The 19,595-nt window shown below is 39.4% G+C and overlaps 2 protein-coding genes across 4 annotated transcripts in view; one reads left to right on the top strand and one right to left on the bottom strand.

Moving 5' to 3' along the window:
- The first annotated feature begins 225 nt into the window (after window positions 1-225).
- zfp36l1b (zinc finger protein 36, C3H type-like 1b) lies at window positions 226-5,033 on the top strand. Its single transcript, XM_048208481.1, has 2 exons — window positions 226-433; window positions 2,136-5,033. The coding sequence occupies exons 1-2, from the start codon at window positions 383-385 to the stop codon at window positions 3,138-3,140; spliced, it is 1,056 nt and encodes a 351-aa protein (XP_048064438.1). The 5' UTR covers window positions 226-382; the 3' UTR covers window positions 3,141-5,033.
- Window positions 5,034-8,734: 3,701 nt separating this feature from the next.
- Window positions 8,735-19,595, bottom strand: part of rad51b (RAD51 paralog B) — a 71,189-nt gene continuing 60,328 nt past the window's right edge. For all 3 annotated transcript variants that reach the window (XR_007187295.1, XM_048208478.1, XM_048208480.1), the window contains 2 exons: window positions 9,506-9,669; window positions 8,735-9,257 (listed from right to left, as the gene is read on the bottom strand). Coding sequence is in view for 2 of the 3 variants with exons in the window: in XM_048208478.1 (XP_048064435.1) it covers window positions 9,554-9,669 (116 nt within the window). In the remaining variant the exon portion in view is untranslated. The remainder of the gene's footprint in view (window positions 9,258-9,505; window positions 9,670-19,595) is intronic.

Genomic DNA, 19,595 nt, shown 5'->3' with positions numbered 1-19,595 from the left:
TTCAAAGATTTATTGGCAATAACTGGAATGCTCTGAGTGGGTTGAGTGAAATGCTCGGTTGTGATTAAATGTATGGTAATGAAGGTTCGTAGAAATGAAGTTTCGTAATCGGTTGAGTCAATGTAGTGCCATACATCACTTCAGAGCGCCAGAGAGAAGTGCGGAAAAGAGGCATGGTCAGAAATGGCCCCGCCCATTCTGCCAGGAAGACTGCGCAAGTTTTTATAAAGGATATGCGCGCAAGTTTTGGCAGGACAGAGGGGGCTCTCTGCGGGGCAGAACTATATCAAAGACCCTTCAAACACAGGAATACACCCACCGTGCCTTAACAAACCATCTATTTGTCAACTCTTAAGTATTTTTAACAACCCCCGATTCGACAATGACTGCGACCGTCGTGTCTTCTTTCTTCGACTACGAAGTGACGAATAAGGTAATTTCTATTTTTCTGGAAAGTAGTTTTAAGCATTTTATCAGTTTATATGATTGAGAAACAGATCAGTATCTCATAAAAATGTAGCAGTGGTTTGAGATGCTGTTTTCTACACCGATGTCAAACTTTTCAGGTTTGTGCGTGTGTGTGTGTGTGTGCGTGTATGTGTGTGTGTGAGAGAGAGTGGGACGAGAATCTTGTTTGTGAACTTCATCTAGTCTTGTGCATCTAATGTTTGATCTGCTGCCATCGATTGCTAATCGATTAGGGGAGAATAAGGAAATCTAATAGATTAGAATAGTTTCATTCATCTCCTTTTATGCGTCATCGGTTAAACGTATGCTTCACATAAAGGTGTGCATTATTTGCTCTCGATTCGATTATAGCCTACACTACAGTGAAGGCCATAAGCCATTTGACATAAAACAAGTTCTCTATCATGGGAAACAAGGGTTATACTTAACGGATTTACTTATAATAATCTTAAACAGTAGCGGTTCTTACCTAAAATTAAGGCAATTATCGTATTATTTTAGTTTCACCCATCTCTTGAAATAATCTATAGGTCAGTTGTGAGCATATGAAGCTCTCTAAAGCCATGTAACATTGTACTGTGAACATGCAATCTTAACTGTGACGTAGGGGAACGCTTTAAGGGGTGTTCAGGATGCTTCTAAACAGTTGGGCGAAATGAAACTGAACACAAGGGTCTCGAGACGCTCTTTTAAAAGTTAAACCAACGTTAAAGGGATTGTTTGACCCAAACTTCAAAATGTACTCACCCATGCTATTGCAATGTAGTGTTATGAACACAAAAGGAGGCTAATGTCCTTAGGTGGTGTTTCGCTTGAATCAAAATGGATAGTTGTTTTAAACACATCAGTTGGTGAGCAGTATTGTGAGTCTTCTGAAGCCGTCTTTCATTTTAAACATAGCGTCGCTATCACATGACTTGCGAGAACCAGTGAAATCAACCCTATAATGTCATAGCATTTTTTAACTGCTAATTATATTTAAGAGTCATTACTGATGTGAATATTAAAACGACTGTAATTTCTCACACTGTTTTGTCATTTTACCTAAAAAGAACTGGTGGTAGGCCTATTGCTCACCATTCAGCATAGAATTTCAATGGGCAAGTAAATGACAACATTTTCAGTTTTAGTTGAACTATTGTCATAAAACTTGACAAGGCGCTGACACTCAGCGAAGAAGATTAAAAAGAAAATGTGTGATGCAATGCAGTGGCCACAGTTATCTCTCAGACACTTGACCTACCTACAATTCAAACATAGCCTGGGGTGGTCATTTTTCTCATCCCCAATACACATAGGCTAGATTTTATTACAAAGCTGTATTTTCCTTTACCTTAAATTTTTAGAAAGCCATAAAAAGTGATGAGATTTTGTATCTTACTTACAGTTACTGGTTATGCAATATTCTAACGTGCACCGTTTCTGCAGTAATTTCAGATGATACATGTGTCTAGCACGTTAATGACTTAATAAACCTTTCACTTTTAAAGAGATTGCTGGGTAGGTTAAAAGTGCTGGGTCATTAATGTTCACTTTTAAAAAACAGGCCTTAGAGCTGACCTGAAGACAGAAAATACCATCAGCATGTAATAAACTCCCACTAGTGGTATTTGTAGCAAAATCATGCCCAAATTATTGAGACATTGTTTTGTTTTCTTCATTTTCAGAACAATAAGATGATGACCTACAACAGTCCCCTCTCCAGTCCCCATTTACAGTCTGTCCCCTCCACCGGTGCCAATACCCCCTTTAACCCCACCGGGTCCCTGCTGGACAGGAAGGTGGTGGGTACTCCTTCAGTGGGACTCTACCAGCGTCGCCACTCTGTGTCCGTTACCAGCTCCAAATCAATGCAGAACCAATTTATTAACAGTCTCAAGATGGAAGGCTCGGCTTCCATGAATGGGAGCAGTAACAACAAGGAGAACCGTTTTCGTGACCGGTCCTACTCTGAAACCGGGGAGCGTCTAAGGCCGAGCAACATCACATGCATTAGTGCCAACGGAAACAGCCAGGTCAACTCTAGCCGCTATAAGACCGAACTCTGCAGACCTTTCGAGGAGAACGGCACTTGTAAATATGGCGACAAGTGCCAGTTTGCCCACGGGATGCACGAGCTTCGTAGTCTAAATCGCCACCCCAAGTACAAGACCGAGCTCTGTCGCACCTTCCACAGCATCGGTTACTGCCCGTATGGGCCGCGTTGCCACTTCATCCACAATGCAGAGGAGCGCCGTGGACCCCCTCCTCTCTCCGCCTTCAACAAGATGGAGCGCCCCCGCCTTCATCACAGCTACAGTTTTGCCGGTTTCCCAAGCTCAGGTGGCTCCCAGGACAGCCCAACCTCTGTCACACCTCCACCCATATTTTCCAACGAAGACATCAACGAGTGGCCCAGCAACCCCTTCACTTTCTCAAGTCAAGAGCTCGTCAACCTGTTTGGGCCTAGTTTAGGTGGCACCACTGTTCCTGATCTGCCCGGTCCTCACTCACCCACCACACCCTCCTTCTTCAGGCCCATGTCCGAGTCTCCACCAAGCCCTCCGGACTCCCTCTCCGACCAGGAGGGCTACCAGAGCAGCCTTGGCAGCCAGAGCGGATCCGAGTCACCTGTGCTGGACGCGACACGTCGCCTCCCCATCTTCAGCAGACTCTCCATCTCTGACGATTAAAACCTGCCCTCAGAGATTTCAGGCCTGAAAGAGACAAAGTAGAGAAAGAGCTGGCGAGAAAGAGAGAGTAATTTTCCTCCTAGCAATCCCTTCCTGTCCTTGGTTTGTTTACAGCAGAGAAGTGGACTAAAGTACAGTGTTCTCGTAGCCACTGAGTCAAATCAGAAACCATATTACCCTGTAGCCTCAGCTTTGAGCGAATACCCATGCCTCGCTAAACGTCTTTAACATGCCCGATGTAATGCAAAAAAACCGAACTGTTCGCCTCTAGGCCCACTCGAATGTTGAGGTCTCAATCCTCAGTGGAACATGTTAAACAAATCCATATTTAGTTCAAACTTAAGAGCATAGTTTTCTAAATTGTTCAAGGACGTTCTCGTTCAAAGAATCTACTGAATATTATAGCAACAATGTGCTTTACAGACCTGAAAGTGCCACTTTTCTTGCAGAAAACTCTCGGCGGCAGATCGTTGAGACTTAAAGTGCCTATCAAACAATTACTTTACTACTTTTCCAGTCATGTTGATTTTTCTGGAGATCTGGGGTAGAAAAGGTTTCTTAAAAAAAAAAAAAAGAAAAGAATCAAACCCATCTTAGATTTGTATGAATCATTCTGAGAGATATTTGTATGTCTAGTGGTGCTAATTGTGCTGTCACCTTGGTAATTATCCCTAGAACATGTGATCCCTTATGCTAAAATAGTGTCTGCTGGTTGTTGGATTATGTTAGAGAGAATATGTGTGAGAGAGGACGTCCTTCCTTTATTCCTTCTGTTCATGTTACCACTAAAGATGTGACTTCAGTGGCCACTAATTGTTTCGTTGTAAACAGATCGTTGAAATGTTCTATCATTAATTCCATATTGTATTTCCCCTATTATTGTTATAATATAGTTATTATTGCATCATTACAATTATTGTTGGTATTTTCTGTTTGGAAATGAGAACTTTCAAACTGAAAGTTTTGCTTGTCAGTGCTTATTTAACTTATCAAAATGTATTTATTGCTGATTGTAAGCATTTTTTTTATTTTGTTTGTATTTATCTGGATAATGAAACAATAGAATATATTTTCCTTTATGTTAAATTATGATCTTCCGTATTAATCGTAAGATTGTGAAGACCTTTTTCGTTAAGTTTCAACAGTTAATATATTATACTGCAATGACATTTTGTAACTACATTTTGATTTATTTTTAAAGTGAAACTTAATTTAAAATGAGAATGCAAGAGGATTGTTTTGCATTTATTTATTATTTTTCTCCCTAATGTTGGACTGCAGTTTCAAGATGTTTATGCCTCTATAATCCTTTATTATTAGGCTCCGACCGTCTAGAATGTAAACTGAGTTTTCTTGACAATAACAGTCCTGTGCCTGTGATTTTATAAATCTGACTGGGATCCTCTCATTAAGACTTCTTTTGGTTATGAACAAATCACAGACAATAAATGCATTATAGTTCCAATCTCACGCACCCCGCGGTGGTCCAATCCTTTGATCGCAGCATGTCTAAAATGGACGGTTAATAAGGGAATTGTTAAAAATGCATTTGTCTATTTATTTTGCCCATTTTGAAACCATGTTATGTTCGCCAGCAAGCATGTGTTGTTTTGATTTGTTATGACTCAAAATTCGTATTTATTTACAGATTTTGGACCACTTCTACTTGCTAAGTGCCTAACAGTACATTCCAAGAGTCTCGTACCTTTTAGGATTGTAATCCAGAGTCATTATATAGATTTTAGTGGAAATTCGAGGTTAACAGGATTGACATTGAGAGAGCTACATTTGAATGTGTCCTATGTTAGCAGCTATTGCTGTTCACATCAATATGTTTTCTTTTGTAACGACAGATTGCAGTTTAAACCAATAAAATACCTATTTATAAGCAAACCGACGTGTTTTATTTCCACACGAATGACAGACTTGATAAATGTGACAATAGATCAAAGAATGACTCAAAAAGTTGTATTTGTAAGTTTGCTAAAGCAAGGGTAATAAACTCTAACGCAAACAGCTGTGCTTATTATTTCATGCCATATTTTGACATTCTCCCTGGATAAATTCTTATCCCTAGAAGCCACAAACTTGAATTCCACACTGATCCCAATACAGCTGAACACTATGAGACGGGGGGGTTGAGGGGATGTTAATGAACCAGCTAAAATGCTCAAACTGCTTTCCTGGAAAAGTGCTCAAACACAGGAAATCAAAATTCTGTCCCGGCCCAATAGTAAGGATGTGAAAGGCCCTAAACTATGTCTTTCCCTGGCAATGATGTCAATGGCTTTTTGAATTTCTGTGCTGCTTTCAAAAGTACTGCCAATGACTGGACTACTAGATAGAAAGAACAGGCCCCTTGAGAACAGACAGTTTGTTACTGTAGCAACAGTCAGGAGGGGTCTTATGCTAGCAGTCTTCAGTACATGTTTGCTCCCTACGTCACTGAACAAGCATCCGTGCACTGCGAGCACTGTCAGTCCTTGCTGGGTTTTAGTTTAATTTCCCTAAGAGAGAGAAAACCATGCTAAGTTCCTGAGGAAAGTTGTGATCATGAATACAATCATAGCAGATAGGAGCCAGATGACCATCTGAGTAGTACAACATTCATCATTTTCACTGCTTTTAACCTTTGGTCTTTAAAGAAATAGTTCACCCAAAATGGATATTTCAGTGTAGATGGTGAGCTGTGTTCAAAAGTAGACATTTCAGTGCATATTTCTTTCATTAGCTGCCTTTATATTTTAAAGGATTAGTCCACTTTCAAATAAAATTTTCCTGATAATTTACTCACCCCCATGTCATCCAAGGTGTTCATGTCTTTCTTTCGTCAGTCGAAAAGAAATTAAGGTTTTTGAGGAAAACATTCCAGGATTTTTCTCCATATAGTGGATTTCAACGGCTACCAACAGGTTGAAGGTCCAAATTGCAGTTTCAGTGCAGCTTCAAAGGGCTTTAAACGATACCAGACGAAGAATAAGGGTCTTATCTAGCGAAACGATCTGTCATTTTTGAAAAAAAATACAACCGTTTATGCTTTATAAACACAAAATATCGCCTTGAACGCACTTCCCGTTTCCGCATTCTTCAAAACGCTTACGCTGAATGTTCTACGCCTTCCCTATTCTACTTATGGAATGAACGCGGCGCCAGTTTCGTTTTTTTCCGTAATTTGAATAGGGAAGGCGTAGGACATTCAGCGTAAGCGTTTTGAAGAATGTGGAAATGGGAAGTACGTTCAAGGTGATATTTTGTGTTAAAGGATTAGTTCACTTCAGAAGTAAAATTTCCAGATAATTTACTCACTCCCATGTCATCCAAGATGTTTATGTCTTTCTTTCTTCAGTCGAAAAGAAATTAAGGTTTTTGAGGAAAGCATTCCAGGATTTTTCTCCATATAGTGGATTTCAACGGCTACCAACAGGTTGAAGGTCCAAATTGCAGTTTCAGTGCAGCTTCAAAGGGCGTTAAACGATACCAGACGAGGAATAAGGGTCTTATCTAGCGAAACGATCTGTCATTTTCTTAAAAAAAAAAAAAATACAACCGTTTATGCTTTATAAACACAAAATATCGCCTTGAACGTACTTCCCGTTTCCGCATTCTTCAAAACGCTTACGCTGAATGTTCTACGCCTTCCCTATTCTACTTATGAAACAAACGCGGCGCCAGTTTCGTTTTTTTCCGTAAGTTGAATAGGGAAGGCGTAGGACATTCAGCGTAAGCGTTTTGAAGAATGTGGAAATGGGAAGTACGATGGGAAGGCGATATTTTGTATTAAAGGATTAGTTCACTTCAGAAGTAAAATTTCCAGAAAATTTACTCACTCCCATGTCATCCAAGATGTTTATGTCTTTCTTTCTTCAGTCGAAAAGAAATTAAGGTTTTTGAGGAAAGCATTCCAGGATTTTTCTCCATATAGTAGACTTCACCGGGGATCAATGGGTTGAAGCTCCAAATTGTCGTTTCAATGCAGCTTCAAAGCGTTCTACATCTCATTTTCTCCTCCAACTTCAAAATCGTCATTTTACCTTTCTATTTTTTTTTTTGTAAAGGCCGTTTGACTTATTCTTTGCAACATTCAATTTGTAAACACTTGCTCAGTACTACGTCACGCGTGACCTTTCCAACGTGATTACGTAATGCGTGGCACATCGCAGAGCTAGTGCAAGACAAGCATTTGTGGTTAAAAAGTATATCTTTTTTTTTTCTTTATAAATTGACAGATCGTTTTGCTAGATAAGACCATTATTCCTCGACTGAGATCATGTAGAGCCCTTTGAAACTACACTGAAACTGTAATTTGGACCTTCAACCCTGTTGAAGTCCACTATATGGAGAAAAATCCTGGATTGTTCTCCTCAAAAACCTTGATTTCTTTTCGACTGAAGAAAGACATAAACATCTTGGATGACATGGGCGTGAGTAAATTATCAGGAAGTTTAAATTCTGAAGTGAACTATTCCTTTAATGACAGCCCTGAGTTTTTAGGTGAAGCAACCCTTTAGAATAGTAATGCAGCAAGGCATAACAGCAATCCCGTATTTGGGGTTGTCATTGTTGGGAAAAGTGTTGTAATTGTTAGTTATTCTGTTATGAATACACACGGCAGTCAGTGTCTATGCACAGCAGGGCTGTGGGTCACTGGGCCTTTAAGAACAGACACGAGGAATAAGGCCAAAGTCGCAGTTGAGCAATACTCGCACCATAGACTTTGTAATTCCTCTATCAGCTCTTTTTGTTCCTCTGAGTGTTTCAGAGGGCAATGAGTAAACAAAGAGGAGTTCACAATGTCAGAATATTGAAACGATTTATACTAATGCGTGTATAGAAAGGGAATTTCGGGGAGTTTTGAACTAGGGGAATGTGTTTTTGTTGGTTTAACCTCAAGACTGTGCAATATCTAAATGAGCCTCACAAAGCAGAACAAAACAAAAGTTTCTGAACAGACTGACTTCAGGTCATGTGTATCCAATTATCAATTCAAAAGCAAACACTGCTAAAACAAAGAATCAATGCTAATTTAAATATACTGATATTCAACAGAAATCATTCAACAGTGTTATCTTTTAGAATAATAAAGCCCCAAGCAACATGTGTGCATGTCCTCGTGTGGTTGGTTTGTATAGTGGCACTTAGAAAAAGCCTGATGTGAGAGAGTACAGATCACCATGGATTTTAGACTCGCGTCGGGATCTCATGACTCTCTGCTCTGATTTTTAAATTCACCCTGAATGTTTTATTCTCCAGAGCCTTCTGGTTTGCAGGGAAAGAAGGAGTTTCTTTGGAAAGAAGGAGTTTTCCTCCCCTCGGTACAGGCACAGGCAGCGATATCGCCACAGGTCAACCATTAAACGATCTGTCAAAACATGTGAACTCTCAGCCTATCAGCCTGCTTATGGGGGGAAGGGAGGAGAGATATACAGAAAGAGGATGAAAGAGAAAGACAGACAGAAAGAACACCTACTCAGCATTGCGGGTTGGGTTGTCAAAACTGACTTTATCTGCTGGCGGAGAGAGCTAAAGATGGCATCGTCGTTTGCACTGTCAGCAGAATCTGCTAATGAAATTAAAATAATTAGAGATTGGAAGACTTTGAATTTAAAAATCACTTTGATTTATTAATGTTAGAAGTGTATAAAATCTGTACTGCATCATAAATACAAATACAAAGTACATAGAGAATATGTGTGAATGCGTATATATGCACATATACAACCAAAAGCAAAACAAGCCGAAAAAGGAGGAACCACCCAAAATAACACCATTGTTCATCTAATCAGACAAACTTCCCTTTAAGGCAGAGGAACCATGGGAACAGGAGTCATGGGAATAGAAGTCATGGCAACGGCCAGTCAGGGTCAAGCAGCGTTTGTCCAAGACTGCTGTCTTATCATACGATGAGCGAGAGGAAAATTAAGCCTGTCAATCAATAGCTGACTGATGCTGCAGTTTTGTAACTAGATGAAAATTGAGGTAATGTTCTACAAAGGGGAGGCTTGGTCGTCGACCTGTGGAGTTTGCTCTGTCCACTTTGTGTCTGTCCTTCGTTTTTGCCATAAAGAACGAGCTGCTGATCCACCACATGTTCCTGCAATGTTTAACCATGGCTTGTACCTGAAAGAAATCATAAAGCAATCGTATTATTTAATTGTTAGGAATATCTATGGTGGATGATAAACATTAAATGCTTTGTGCCTCTACAATTTCAATAGCATCATAGTGTCACTATAGTCATCAAATGACCATCGAAATAACCTTGATGTTCAAATGCATCATCACACTTCGTTATCTTTAGATAAAGGATGGCATTGGGTGTTACACTGACATAGAAAACATTAGTCATTTCACATTTGTTTACTGGCCTTAAAAATAGAACAATAACAGCCACTAAGTTCTGCAGCCAAGGGTTCTCAGCAAGTAGAAGGCGTGGCCTGGGAGAGGTTGTAGATGAACCCCGTCCTCACTCTGATTGGCTGAAGCCCTGGATCTGTTCCTTGGATTATAAAACTTTCTGGGTTTTCATTCCCTAGAAAACATAAAAGCACACAATTTCAAATTCTGGAAAAAAAACAAAAACACACTCCTTAAAACAAGAAATGATATCATCAAGGACCCCTGACCACCATGATGGTGTCAGTAAGTAACTAAAATATCAGATATTTGGATGTAAGATTAATTCAAGTCAATTTAAGACTTTTTCATCTGTATTTTAACTACATTTGTAAAGAATTCTCCTTTTCATTTTCTTGGACATCCTTATTTGTCATTGACCCATGAGCAACCCTTTAGCCTTGTCCACCATCTCCCTAGTTTACCTGATTAGATGTAAGCGGCTCACATTTCCGGTAAACGCTACAAAAAATGACTCCACAACAGACTTGACAAGAAAAATATGGGTTGGTTTAACTTTGGCACAGACTGACATCATGAAGGTATTATACACAGACATACAGTATACACACAGGCATCAATTTGAGGGAAAGTTTGTGGGAGGAAATAAAGGCTCCACTGAGCCTTTAGGTTGCACCTCCATTGTAATCTATGGTACTTTAAATCTTGGTAAGGAACAGAAGCAGTTAAATGACCAATATGAATTCCTATAAAACCCAAGAAAACATACTCCTAGTGACCAGCTGAGGGAAATGAGTGCCAAATTTAATGTGGCCAGGTTTGTGGGAGAAGACAATGTAGAACATGACTAAATACACATCTAGCTATGTTTTGCTACTGTCATTCCTGTGGCTATGATGCTTATTATGAAACCTCTTTATTCCCAAGCTCTGACTTTTCATGAGAACAACACCTCCCATGTGGCTGGGTGCTAGTCTTGTTTCATTTTCAGTCAAAACCTCATTATGGGGCCCTAAAATAGAAGGCAAATACATGAACATCAAACTTCAACATTCAGTGAATCTATATCGGGGGGAAGATCACTGTAGGCGTCCTGCACAGGTCCTGTTTGATAAACCCGCTCCCGCAGTTATTAACAGCACATCCGACCCGATATCCGACAGAAAAACTAATTATAGCCCGCACCCGACCCGACCAGTTTGACATAAAAAACGTGACCCGACCCGCACCCGCATAAATCTAATACATCCAGATTTTTCTTATGTAGCCCAACACAAGCAATAAAACCAACATTAGGCATTATATGCCGCTGCATCTAATTAATCATTGCATTAAACAACACAAGTAAAATAATAGAACAAAGAATGTTTTAGTAGGGATATTTAACTGTAAGCTTAAAGCTAGTAAATATTTTATCAGATTCACTCAGTATTTAAATGCGGTTGTCTCTTCTAAAACTAAGCAGTGTTTACCTGGCTGCTGGTCCTCTAGCAGCGCAAAAAAATATTCTAAAACTTTTATTCAAATTGTAAATAGTCTATATTAAATACATAAAGCGAGCAAAGCGCACTCCCTTTAATAATCACTATAGCTTTCAATCAGATGCAGCGCGATTGGCTACAATGCTCAGCGCTGCAAATCCTGCAGTAATTAGAAGCCTTTAACGGTCCTCAGACAGCGCGTGAACACAAATAAGCATGGGACCATTTGAAAGCAGCTGTCAAATGCAACGAATTGGGTTGGAATGGTGGCTATTGGACCCGCAGTCTACCCGTGCCTATCGCACGTCTGACCCGCACCCGCACCGCACCCGACACGTAAATATTATTCCACCCGTTACATAAAATTTGGCAGGACACCCGTCGGGTACCCGTCCGTGTGCAGGACTGTAGGTACTTCCACTGGTAGTCTCTGCATTGCTCATCTGTATAAATTGCAAACTCTCATTGAAAACGAATGATGTCCATCACTTTGACACTGCACATTGACATCAGTGTAAACGCATGTACTAAAGCTAGCACAACCTCTGTATATGAGTGATATTAGCATCCCACACACTGGCAACTTCCATGCTTGAAGTAATAACAGACATGACTGATTTCTCCAGTTCCCGGTAACAATAACAACCAGCAAAAACACATGACACATCAAAACAAGAGGGTTTGAATTGGAAAAATCCTTCAAAACTATGACTAGTGATTTCACATGACTGGTATCCCAAAGTACTAAGTGTGAACATACTGCTTACAATTATTTACTTCATCTGGTTCCGTTTCCATTGCGCCATTCAATGCCGCTGAATCTGATCCCTTCCCTGTACTATGGCATCTATTCAATCTGGAGATAAGCAAACCCATAAACATACTTGAACAGAGTGCAGACGGATGTTGACTGGATCTCCTAACAAGCCTCTATATCAGACGTAACACATTAGTTTCGAGAGGCAGCGCCCTGCTAATAATGGTTGGGAAATGCTCTCCAGCAAGTAGGCCACTCATACTCATGTGCTCTGCATTTTCCATTTGACTGCCTCTGTACAGTACAGCCTCTGTAATCACACCAGCAGCTTGAGACAAACCGTAAATGTTTACATATGCCTTTAAGGGGGCCGTTCCAAATTCACTTCATATCCAGCCTTTCTCTCACCCTTTGTCACACTCAAACAAGAGCACACTGTGCTGTTAACAAGAATAGATGAGAGCTATTACGCTTTTTTATTACTCCATAAAGCAGAACACATGGGGCAAGTCCTAGCAAGATTGGCGAGACAGGAAATAACGAATGGAAACCTGTAGCTCAGGAGGGGTGTACATGGCCTATCACTCACCATTTTTCATTGAGCCCTTTTGGAAATTACATGTAAGAGCTTTGAGAACTTAGTACAAGCACAAGAGAACATGAAGTAGTACAGATGTAAAATAAGTGATCCAGTTAGCAATGCCCAACTCACTGAACCAGGACAAACACAGAGCGAACAAGAGACAATTCCTCTTGAGGGCTCTCGCATTGACCCCCACAACTCTGCTTCTTTGATTTATAGAGCTCAGATGGAGTCTGGGGGGCTGGGAGGAGGAGATAAAAGGTTTCTTGAAATGAACACCTTAGTGAAACCTGCTGCAGTATAACGTATCACAGAAAGGGCCCCTTCACCTGGAGCACTGCAGTCCAGAAAACTTCTCATTAGGGGGACACATCAGTAAGACCGTCTGGGTACCAAGAGAACTCCAATGGGTCAACCCCTCCAGAATGTTTTTGCACACGAGTTGCATGTTGTAAGTCTTAGGAAACAGAAATCATTAGAAAGCCCCCTTTACTCATTGGCCTGAGCTATTCTGGGTGCAGTCGAAACAAAACCCCCACAATAATCAAACCAAATTGCTAAATTACAGAGATGAGCAGCTTGAAAAATGTCTCACAATCATGGGCGACTTTACCCCGCAGAACCACAGCAGCTAAAGCCATCCAGATCCAACGCTGATTGCTAATAATGAGTCAGTGCGGTACTGGCCAAGACACATGGTACAGCTCTGTAAAATCCCTCTACTCCTTACCCTGCTGGAAACATTGAGTCAGCCAAGGCCTTTTGTTTCAAGTTTATCTGTGTGAAGATAATGCGAGGCTTCAGCTTAGACACGCTGGGTAAAAAAAAAAAAAAAAAAAAAATTGCACCTTCATGTTACCCGGGTTTCAAATTAGTTGCTTAGTTTGTCTTGAAAAATAGGCCGTAGGTTTAGGATCCTCTGCCATGCCTTCCTGACAGGATGAAGAGTTTCGTTGTTCCCTTGTTGTTCCTGCAGATCCCATTGAACTAGCAAATCCTCCATGTGGCCTGGCAAAGGGGCAGCTTAATAAGGGCCTCGTTTTGTCCTTTGTGAGCCAAGGCTGGGGACATCAGCAAAAATGTTCTGATTCAGAAATGCTCCATTTCCTCTGTGGAGATTTGAGGACACTGTGGCTTTTTAAGAGAGCCAAAAATGAAGAACAGAAAGGGGGATTGCAGTTGTGTAATTGCCCTTACATAATTTCGATATAAATTTAATGGATTGGATGATAACCACCATTGACAGTAAACACCATTGTTTGCAGGCTTGTTTTTTATGGGAGGTAGGGTCAGGGTAGTTCATGTAGCTCAACTTAACCTCATTCTTTGTAGGGTAGACCTCAGGGATTAGAAAGATGAATTCAACTGACAGTCATCTGTCCAGGTCTGACTCAAGAGCCTGAAAGTGTAATGCAGAGCCCATTTTACTTTCAGGAGTTTGGGTTTTGGTACCCATGTATGCAATGCCCTCTGCTGAAAGCGGAACACAGTTCTGAGAGTACGGACATTTGCAGCTGTGACGGGGTGAGTCATTCTGTTTAGCACTTAAATAGAAAGGGGGTTTCTGTTCAACAATGACACTCACATAAGTACAGACAGAAATCTGCACATGTGCTTATGTGCACGCACACACATACACGACGTCTCAATGGGCACTGATAAATCAGCACCTGTGAACAGAATGAATCTTAAGAGAAACATGGTTTATGCAGAGGCTTTCGTTTGTTACTTCCATATTCACATGGATGCACGTGTGGCTGGAATACAGAACAGCAGCTGCACTCTGAGATGTGAGCAGATGATGGTTCCTAGAAGAAAACCCGCCAGTCCTTGCACGTCTTTTATCCAATTGATCAGGCAAGAGGGAAATAATTCACCAGAAATTACCCAACACCTGGGTAAATCAGTAACTGAAAATGAACTGCCTCTCCACAGGAGTTCTCTCAATGTCTCTCTAATATGAACTTGAGGAAGTGTCTTACAACGAAATTAAAGCATGATGTTCAAAGCAGCAAACAAGTTATGTTTTTGTGAAAGTTTGGTCTGGTTCCAATCAAGCTTTTGCAAAGTGGTCGGTTCTAAGTTGGTCATCAATAACAATGCAGAACTAAATTTTGCATTAATGCATTTTTGATAACCTAGCCATTGATATTTTTAATGATCCCATATGAGAAACACATATAGTTTGAGTGTTTTCATCGGGCAATGTAAAAAAGAGGATGTTTTCTTGTGCTGCTGCTGCTTTCAGCAACTTATTTTCTTCATAAATCATAAAGCGTTTCTTCTAGAGAAAACAAGAAATTACACAACATGTAGAAAATGAAACAGCAGTCCAGAAATATGATCTTCCAAACAAAATAAAAGTAGGGGAAGGTATGGGAAAAAACCCAGAATCCATGAAAAAGAGAGAAAGTAAAAGTGGAAAAGAGGAACATTGACTAAGTGGCTGAGAGGAAAAGTAAAACTGGGATAGAGCAAAGCAAATGAGAGTTTGAAGGAGGCAAAGAAATGAAAAGTCGAGAGAGAGAGGAGAGAGAAAGAGAAAGGGGAGAGGGGGAGCGAACAAAGCCATCTTTGTGTGAGGCGCTGAGAGAGTGGAGCAGAGCCAGGGCTTAGGGGGTGTTTCACAAGAGTACACTGACTGCATTCCTGCAATGTGATTATGGCCACATTTAATTTATTCTCCTGCAGGAAACACACTTAACCCTTCACTGTCCATCGGCTCTCATCAACTGGTCTGAAATCTTTTCCTTTATAATTATCCAGTAAGTAAATGTTATGCAAGTAAAACAGTTTTGTTATGACCTAACACAGCTTGCCAAAAGACCCAACTACAGACTCTGTAGTTCCTAGTGATTGCTTTACAGTCATTCATTGACTTTGCTTTGTGTTTTGCGGCGTCAGACAGCCCTAAATCCAGGCTAATTCAGCCTGAAGCGATTACACTGGGGATTCCCAGCACTGGATATTCTTTACGTACACAAAGGCAGATCTGAGGTGAAACTTCACGTGCTTTATCGGAAACTAGAAGATTTTGTTGAGGAAATTTTCTAGAACAAATCAAAACTTCTTCAGCCTCTCACAACCCTAGAGAGGATAAGTGGTAAGGAGGATGGACAGATGAACTCAAAAAATGCAAATGCATGTAAGGACCTGATGAATTTACCTGGAGGTCACAACCTTTATTGTTGGTCTGTTAAAAAAGAAAGATTTTTGAGAATGTGGTAGCAAAATTTGTTTCTGAAGCTTATTGGATAAATAAAAAAATTAGTTTCAGGCAATAAGCTATAAAGAAATACACTTTTTACATAGTACATTCGTATTAAAGGATTAATCCACTTTCAAATAAAATTTTCCTGATAATTTACTCACCCCCATGTCATCCAAGATGTTCATGTCTTTCTTTCTTCAGTCAAAAAGAAATTAAGGTTTTTGGTGAAAACATTCTAGGATTCTTCTTCTTATAGTGGACTTCAGTGGCCTCCAGACGGTTGAAGGTCAAAATTACAGTTTCATTGCAGCTTCAAAGGGCTTTAAAAACGATACCAGACAAGGAATAAGGGTCTTATCTAGCAAAACGATCGGTCATTTTCAAAAAAAAAAAAAAACAACTGTATATGCTTTATGAACACAAATTATCACCTTGTACGTGCTTCCACTTTCCGTATTCTTCAAAAAGCTTACGCCGTAAGTTGAATAGGGAAGGCGTAGGACATACGGCGTAAGCTTTTTGAAGAATACGGAAAGTGGAAGCACGTACAAGGCAATAATTTGTGTTCATAAAGCATATACAGTTGTATTTTTTTTCGAAATGACTAATCGTTTCACTAGATAAGACCCTTATTCCTCGTCTGGTATCGTTTAAAGCCCTTTGAATCTGCACTGAAACTGTAATTTTGACCTTCAACCGTTTGGAGGCCATTGAAGTCCACTGTAAGGAGAAAAATCCTGGAATGTTTTCATCAAAAACCTAAATTCCTTTTCGACTGACAAAAGAAAGACATGAACATCTTGGATGACATGGGGGTGAGTAAATTATCAGGAAAATTTTATTTGAAAGTGGACTAATCCTTTAAGATCATAGCAAATGTAGAGACAAATGATCACGTATTGTTTTCTTACTAAATACTGTAACACCAAAACTTGCATGAACTAAAAATGCCTTTGTCTTCACTATCGGCCCCAAATGTACTGAGCTTGGTGAATAACAGTACTCATTGCATTTCCGTTAGAATGCGGTTTGGTACAGTACAATTACAAACCATTTCATGCTCTGATTTCTCAGCATGGTTAGCTAACCGCAATCAGGGCAGTAAAAGCGTGTTGGTGGAACAGCTTTAGTCATGTGGCGTTTCACAATTGGTCTTATACATTTTAATCCTGATTCTGAAACACCATAATGGAAAAAGAAACTATTACCGTAACAATTAGCCTCGAACAGTAGAAAACAGCACCATACAGAAATTTTTAAGGCCCTTTCGGCTTGATGACGAAAAATACCAGAATCAATACAACTGTTCTGCAATATCTCATTTAGGGCACAAAGGCAATTCGTCATTGCAAAAGATCTGGATAGAAAGCATTAGCCTTTTCATTGTGCCTTGAACAAAGCTGTGCATTAGCTTGATCTGTTGAGCCAAGCTTGATGGTCATAGTTTCTGACCTCTTTGATTAGGTCTGTTTCTCAAATCCTGGAAGGCCACACACGTCTATCAACAAGAAAAGACAACCAGTGCCTATTTTGACGGGCCCACCCTTGCTCCCTCTGTGATTCTATGTGTTTATACCTTACATAAAGAGAGGGAAAATTAGATAATGAAGAGAAAGCAGCACATCATTGGGGTTGACCACTCCCTGAGGCCACAAATATGGCCAACTCATTCTCAAGACACCTCTTCATGTATATATGTGTGTGTGTGTGTGTATATATACACATATATTATATTATATATATATATATATATATATATATATATATATATATATATATATATATATATATATATATATATACACATATAAAAGCATCTGTGTGAGAAAGGTAGGGTGGGGGGCAAAACCAATAGTGGCCTAAATAAAATCCCCTCTCCAAAGGATCAAAGTTGAACTTGGCAATTTAATTCCAAAAGGATATTGCCATTCCCAAAGGCTTCCCCTTGCCTCCAGGCATCTAGGCCTGTTATCCCTCTCATTAAAGGCAGAGTCTTAAGCTGTAGTGTAGCAACAGGGACAGCATTATTCCAGACCTGCTTATTCATGCCCATTACGGAAAGAAAGTTCTGTCAGTCCAACCGCAATCCAATAAGGTTGGACCAAAGAATATTATCCAACACTACTGTCATTTACAGGTATTGCATAAAAGTTTTCCAACATAATCTAATAGAGCATTGGTGGAGCTAAGGACAATTATGAAGTCCCATTGTTTTAGCTGTGCCAGCACAGCTGAAGTTCAGCTAGAAACTTAACTGTATTTTTTCAGAGAGGCCAAAACTCAGTTCAAATGCAAGATATCAGCCAGTATTAAAGATTTAATTCGCTAGTTTTGTATAATATTGTAGATAGTGGTTCAACGGATCACAAAACTCACGGTTCGGATCATATCACGGTTATTAAGTCACAGATCAGATCATTTTTGACATTTTTGTAAAAAGAATAAATACTGTACACCAGTGGTTCACAAACTGGGGTACGTGAGGTGACAAAAGGGGGTATGCGAACAAAATGCTGAGTAGTTCATTTAATTCTACCTTAAAATAATATTAAAACCGAGCATTTTTTTCTAACTGCAAAAATGTCGGAAATCCAGTACATTTAATCAAATTACCTCATCATTTGCAGCCAAAAATTACTGTATCCACACATATGATTGATTGCGTGCAGCATGCTGCCTTATATCGCGCTAAATTACTGCCATTCTCAACAATGCACCTTTGTAAAAGTGGAGATTTAGCACTTACTCGCATGAAGAACAAATAGACACAGATAGTGGATTAATTTCGATTTAAGACTTGAACTTTCTCCGATACAAAAACATACCTTGTGTGAGTTCTTGTATTTAACCCTCTGGAGTCTGAGGCTGATTTGGGGCTTGGAGAAGTTTTGACATGCCCTGACATTTGTGCTTTTTTCAGTTGTTCATAAACATATAAATGACAAAAGTGTCATTACACTGTATTCAGCACAAACTAGGCTACAATAATATGTGAGGAACATATATGTACATGTTTGTATTTTTGAAGGAATAATGTTTATGCGTGGTTATTGAAAAAACAAAAAACTTAAGTCACTGAAATAAGGCCAAAAAAGTATATTAAATCTGTGTTCACAAGACTTCTGGGTATTGGAGGTTGTAGACTAGAGTTTTTGCTTTAGAATTATGTAAAAATTATGCTGCCTACTCCTTCATATAAAACAATATATTGATTTAGTTTTTGTAAGACACTTTTTGTCAAGAAACACAGTATGCGTAGAGGCGTGAATCTGCATGAATAATGGGCCATTTACACCTGAGAAGACAAAAGAATCACATAATAATGACCTGAAATTACTTGCATATTAATGAGGCCTTTCAGTCAGGTAGGCTGTGAAAAAAACCCTCTGTAATAATGTCTCAGCTCATCATAAACAGCAATACTGTGAAATATTATTACAATTTAAAATAATGGTATTCTATTATATTCTTTAAAATATAATGTATTTCTGTGATGCAAAGTGTCTGAACAATGATGTTTCAATTGATATATTACTTATGTCTCTATGACAAGAAATGACAGAGTATTTTAAGTCTGTTTTGCTGCAATGTGAAAAAAATCCTGCAAAACACACCGGCGCGTTTTCGGACCTCAGGGAGTTAATGATGATAACAAGCAAGAACACAATTGTTCCCAAATATCCACATGACTGCAAACGTGACATTATTATACAACAGGTCAAAAAACAAAACATACATTTTAAACACAGTACTGTCAGTATTTACTCTATTTTGCAATGAAATAATAGTTCTAAAGAAAATCGCAGAAGAACTACAACACACATCTGTGTTTCGCGAACAATTCTGCAGCTTTGAATTAATCGTGAGAGTCAATGATTCAATGATTCATTCACAGCCACTTGTTTCGTTACTGAATGAATGACTGGATGACTCACTCATAAAAACAGTGACTTGCTGCCACCTACTGGCGGTTATGGTTTAATATTTAAAAGTTTTATTTAGTTTTACCATCATTGTATATTTCTCTAATGAACATTTTTATTTAAAACATTATTTATTTTAAAAAGTT

This window comes from Megalobrama amblycephala, linkage group LG11, assembly GCF_018812025.1.
Source record: "Megalobrama amblycephala isolate DHTTF-2021 linkage group LG11, ASM1881202v1, whole genome shotgun sequence".
Lineage (NCBI taxonomy): Eukaryota > Metazoa > Chordata > Actinopteri > Cypriniformes > Xenocyprididae > Megalobrama > Megalobrama amblycephala.
Note: the sequence above shows the minus strand (reverse complement) of the source record. Positions and strands in the feature narration are given on the sequence as shown.

Coding starts and splice junctions, on each gene's coding strand:
- zfp36l1b (XM_048208481.1), top strand. CDS start 383: ATGACTGCGACCGTCGTGTCTTCTTTCTTCGACTACGAAGTGACGAAT. Junction 434..2,135: donor ACTACGAAGTGACGAATAAG/GTAATTTCTATT, acceptor CTTCATTTTCAG/AACAATAAGATGATGACCTA.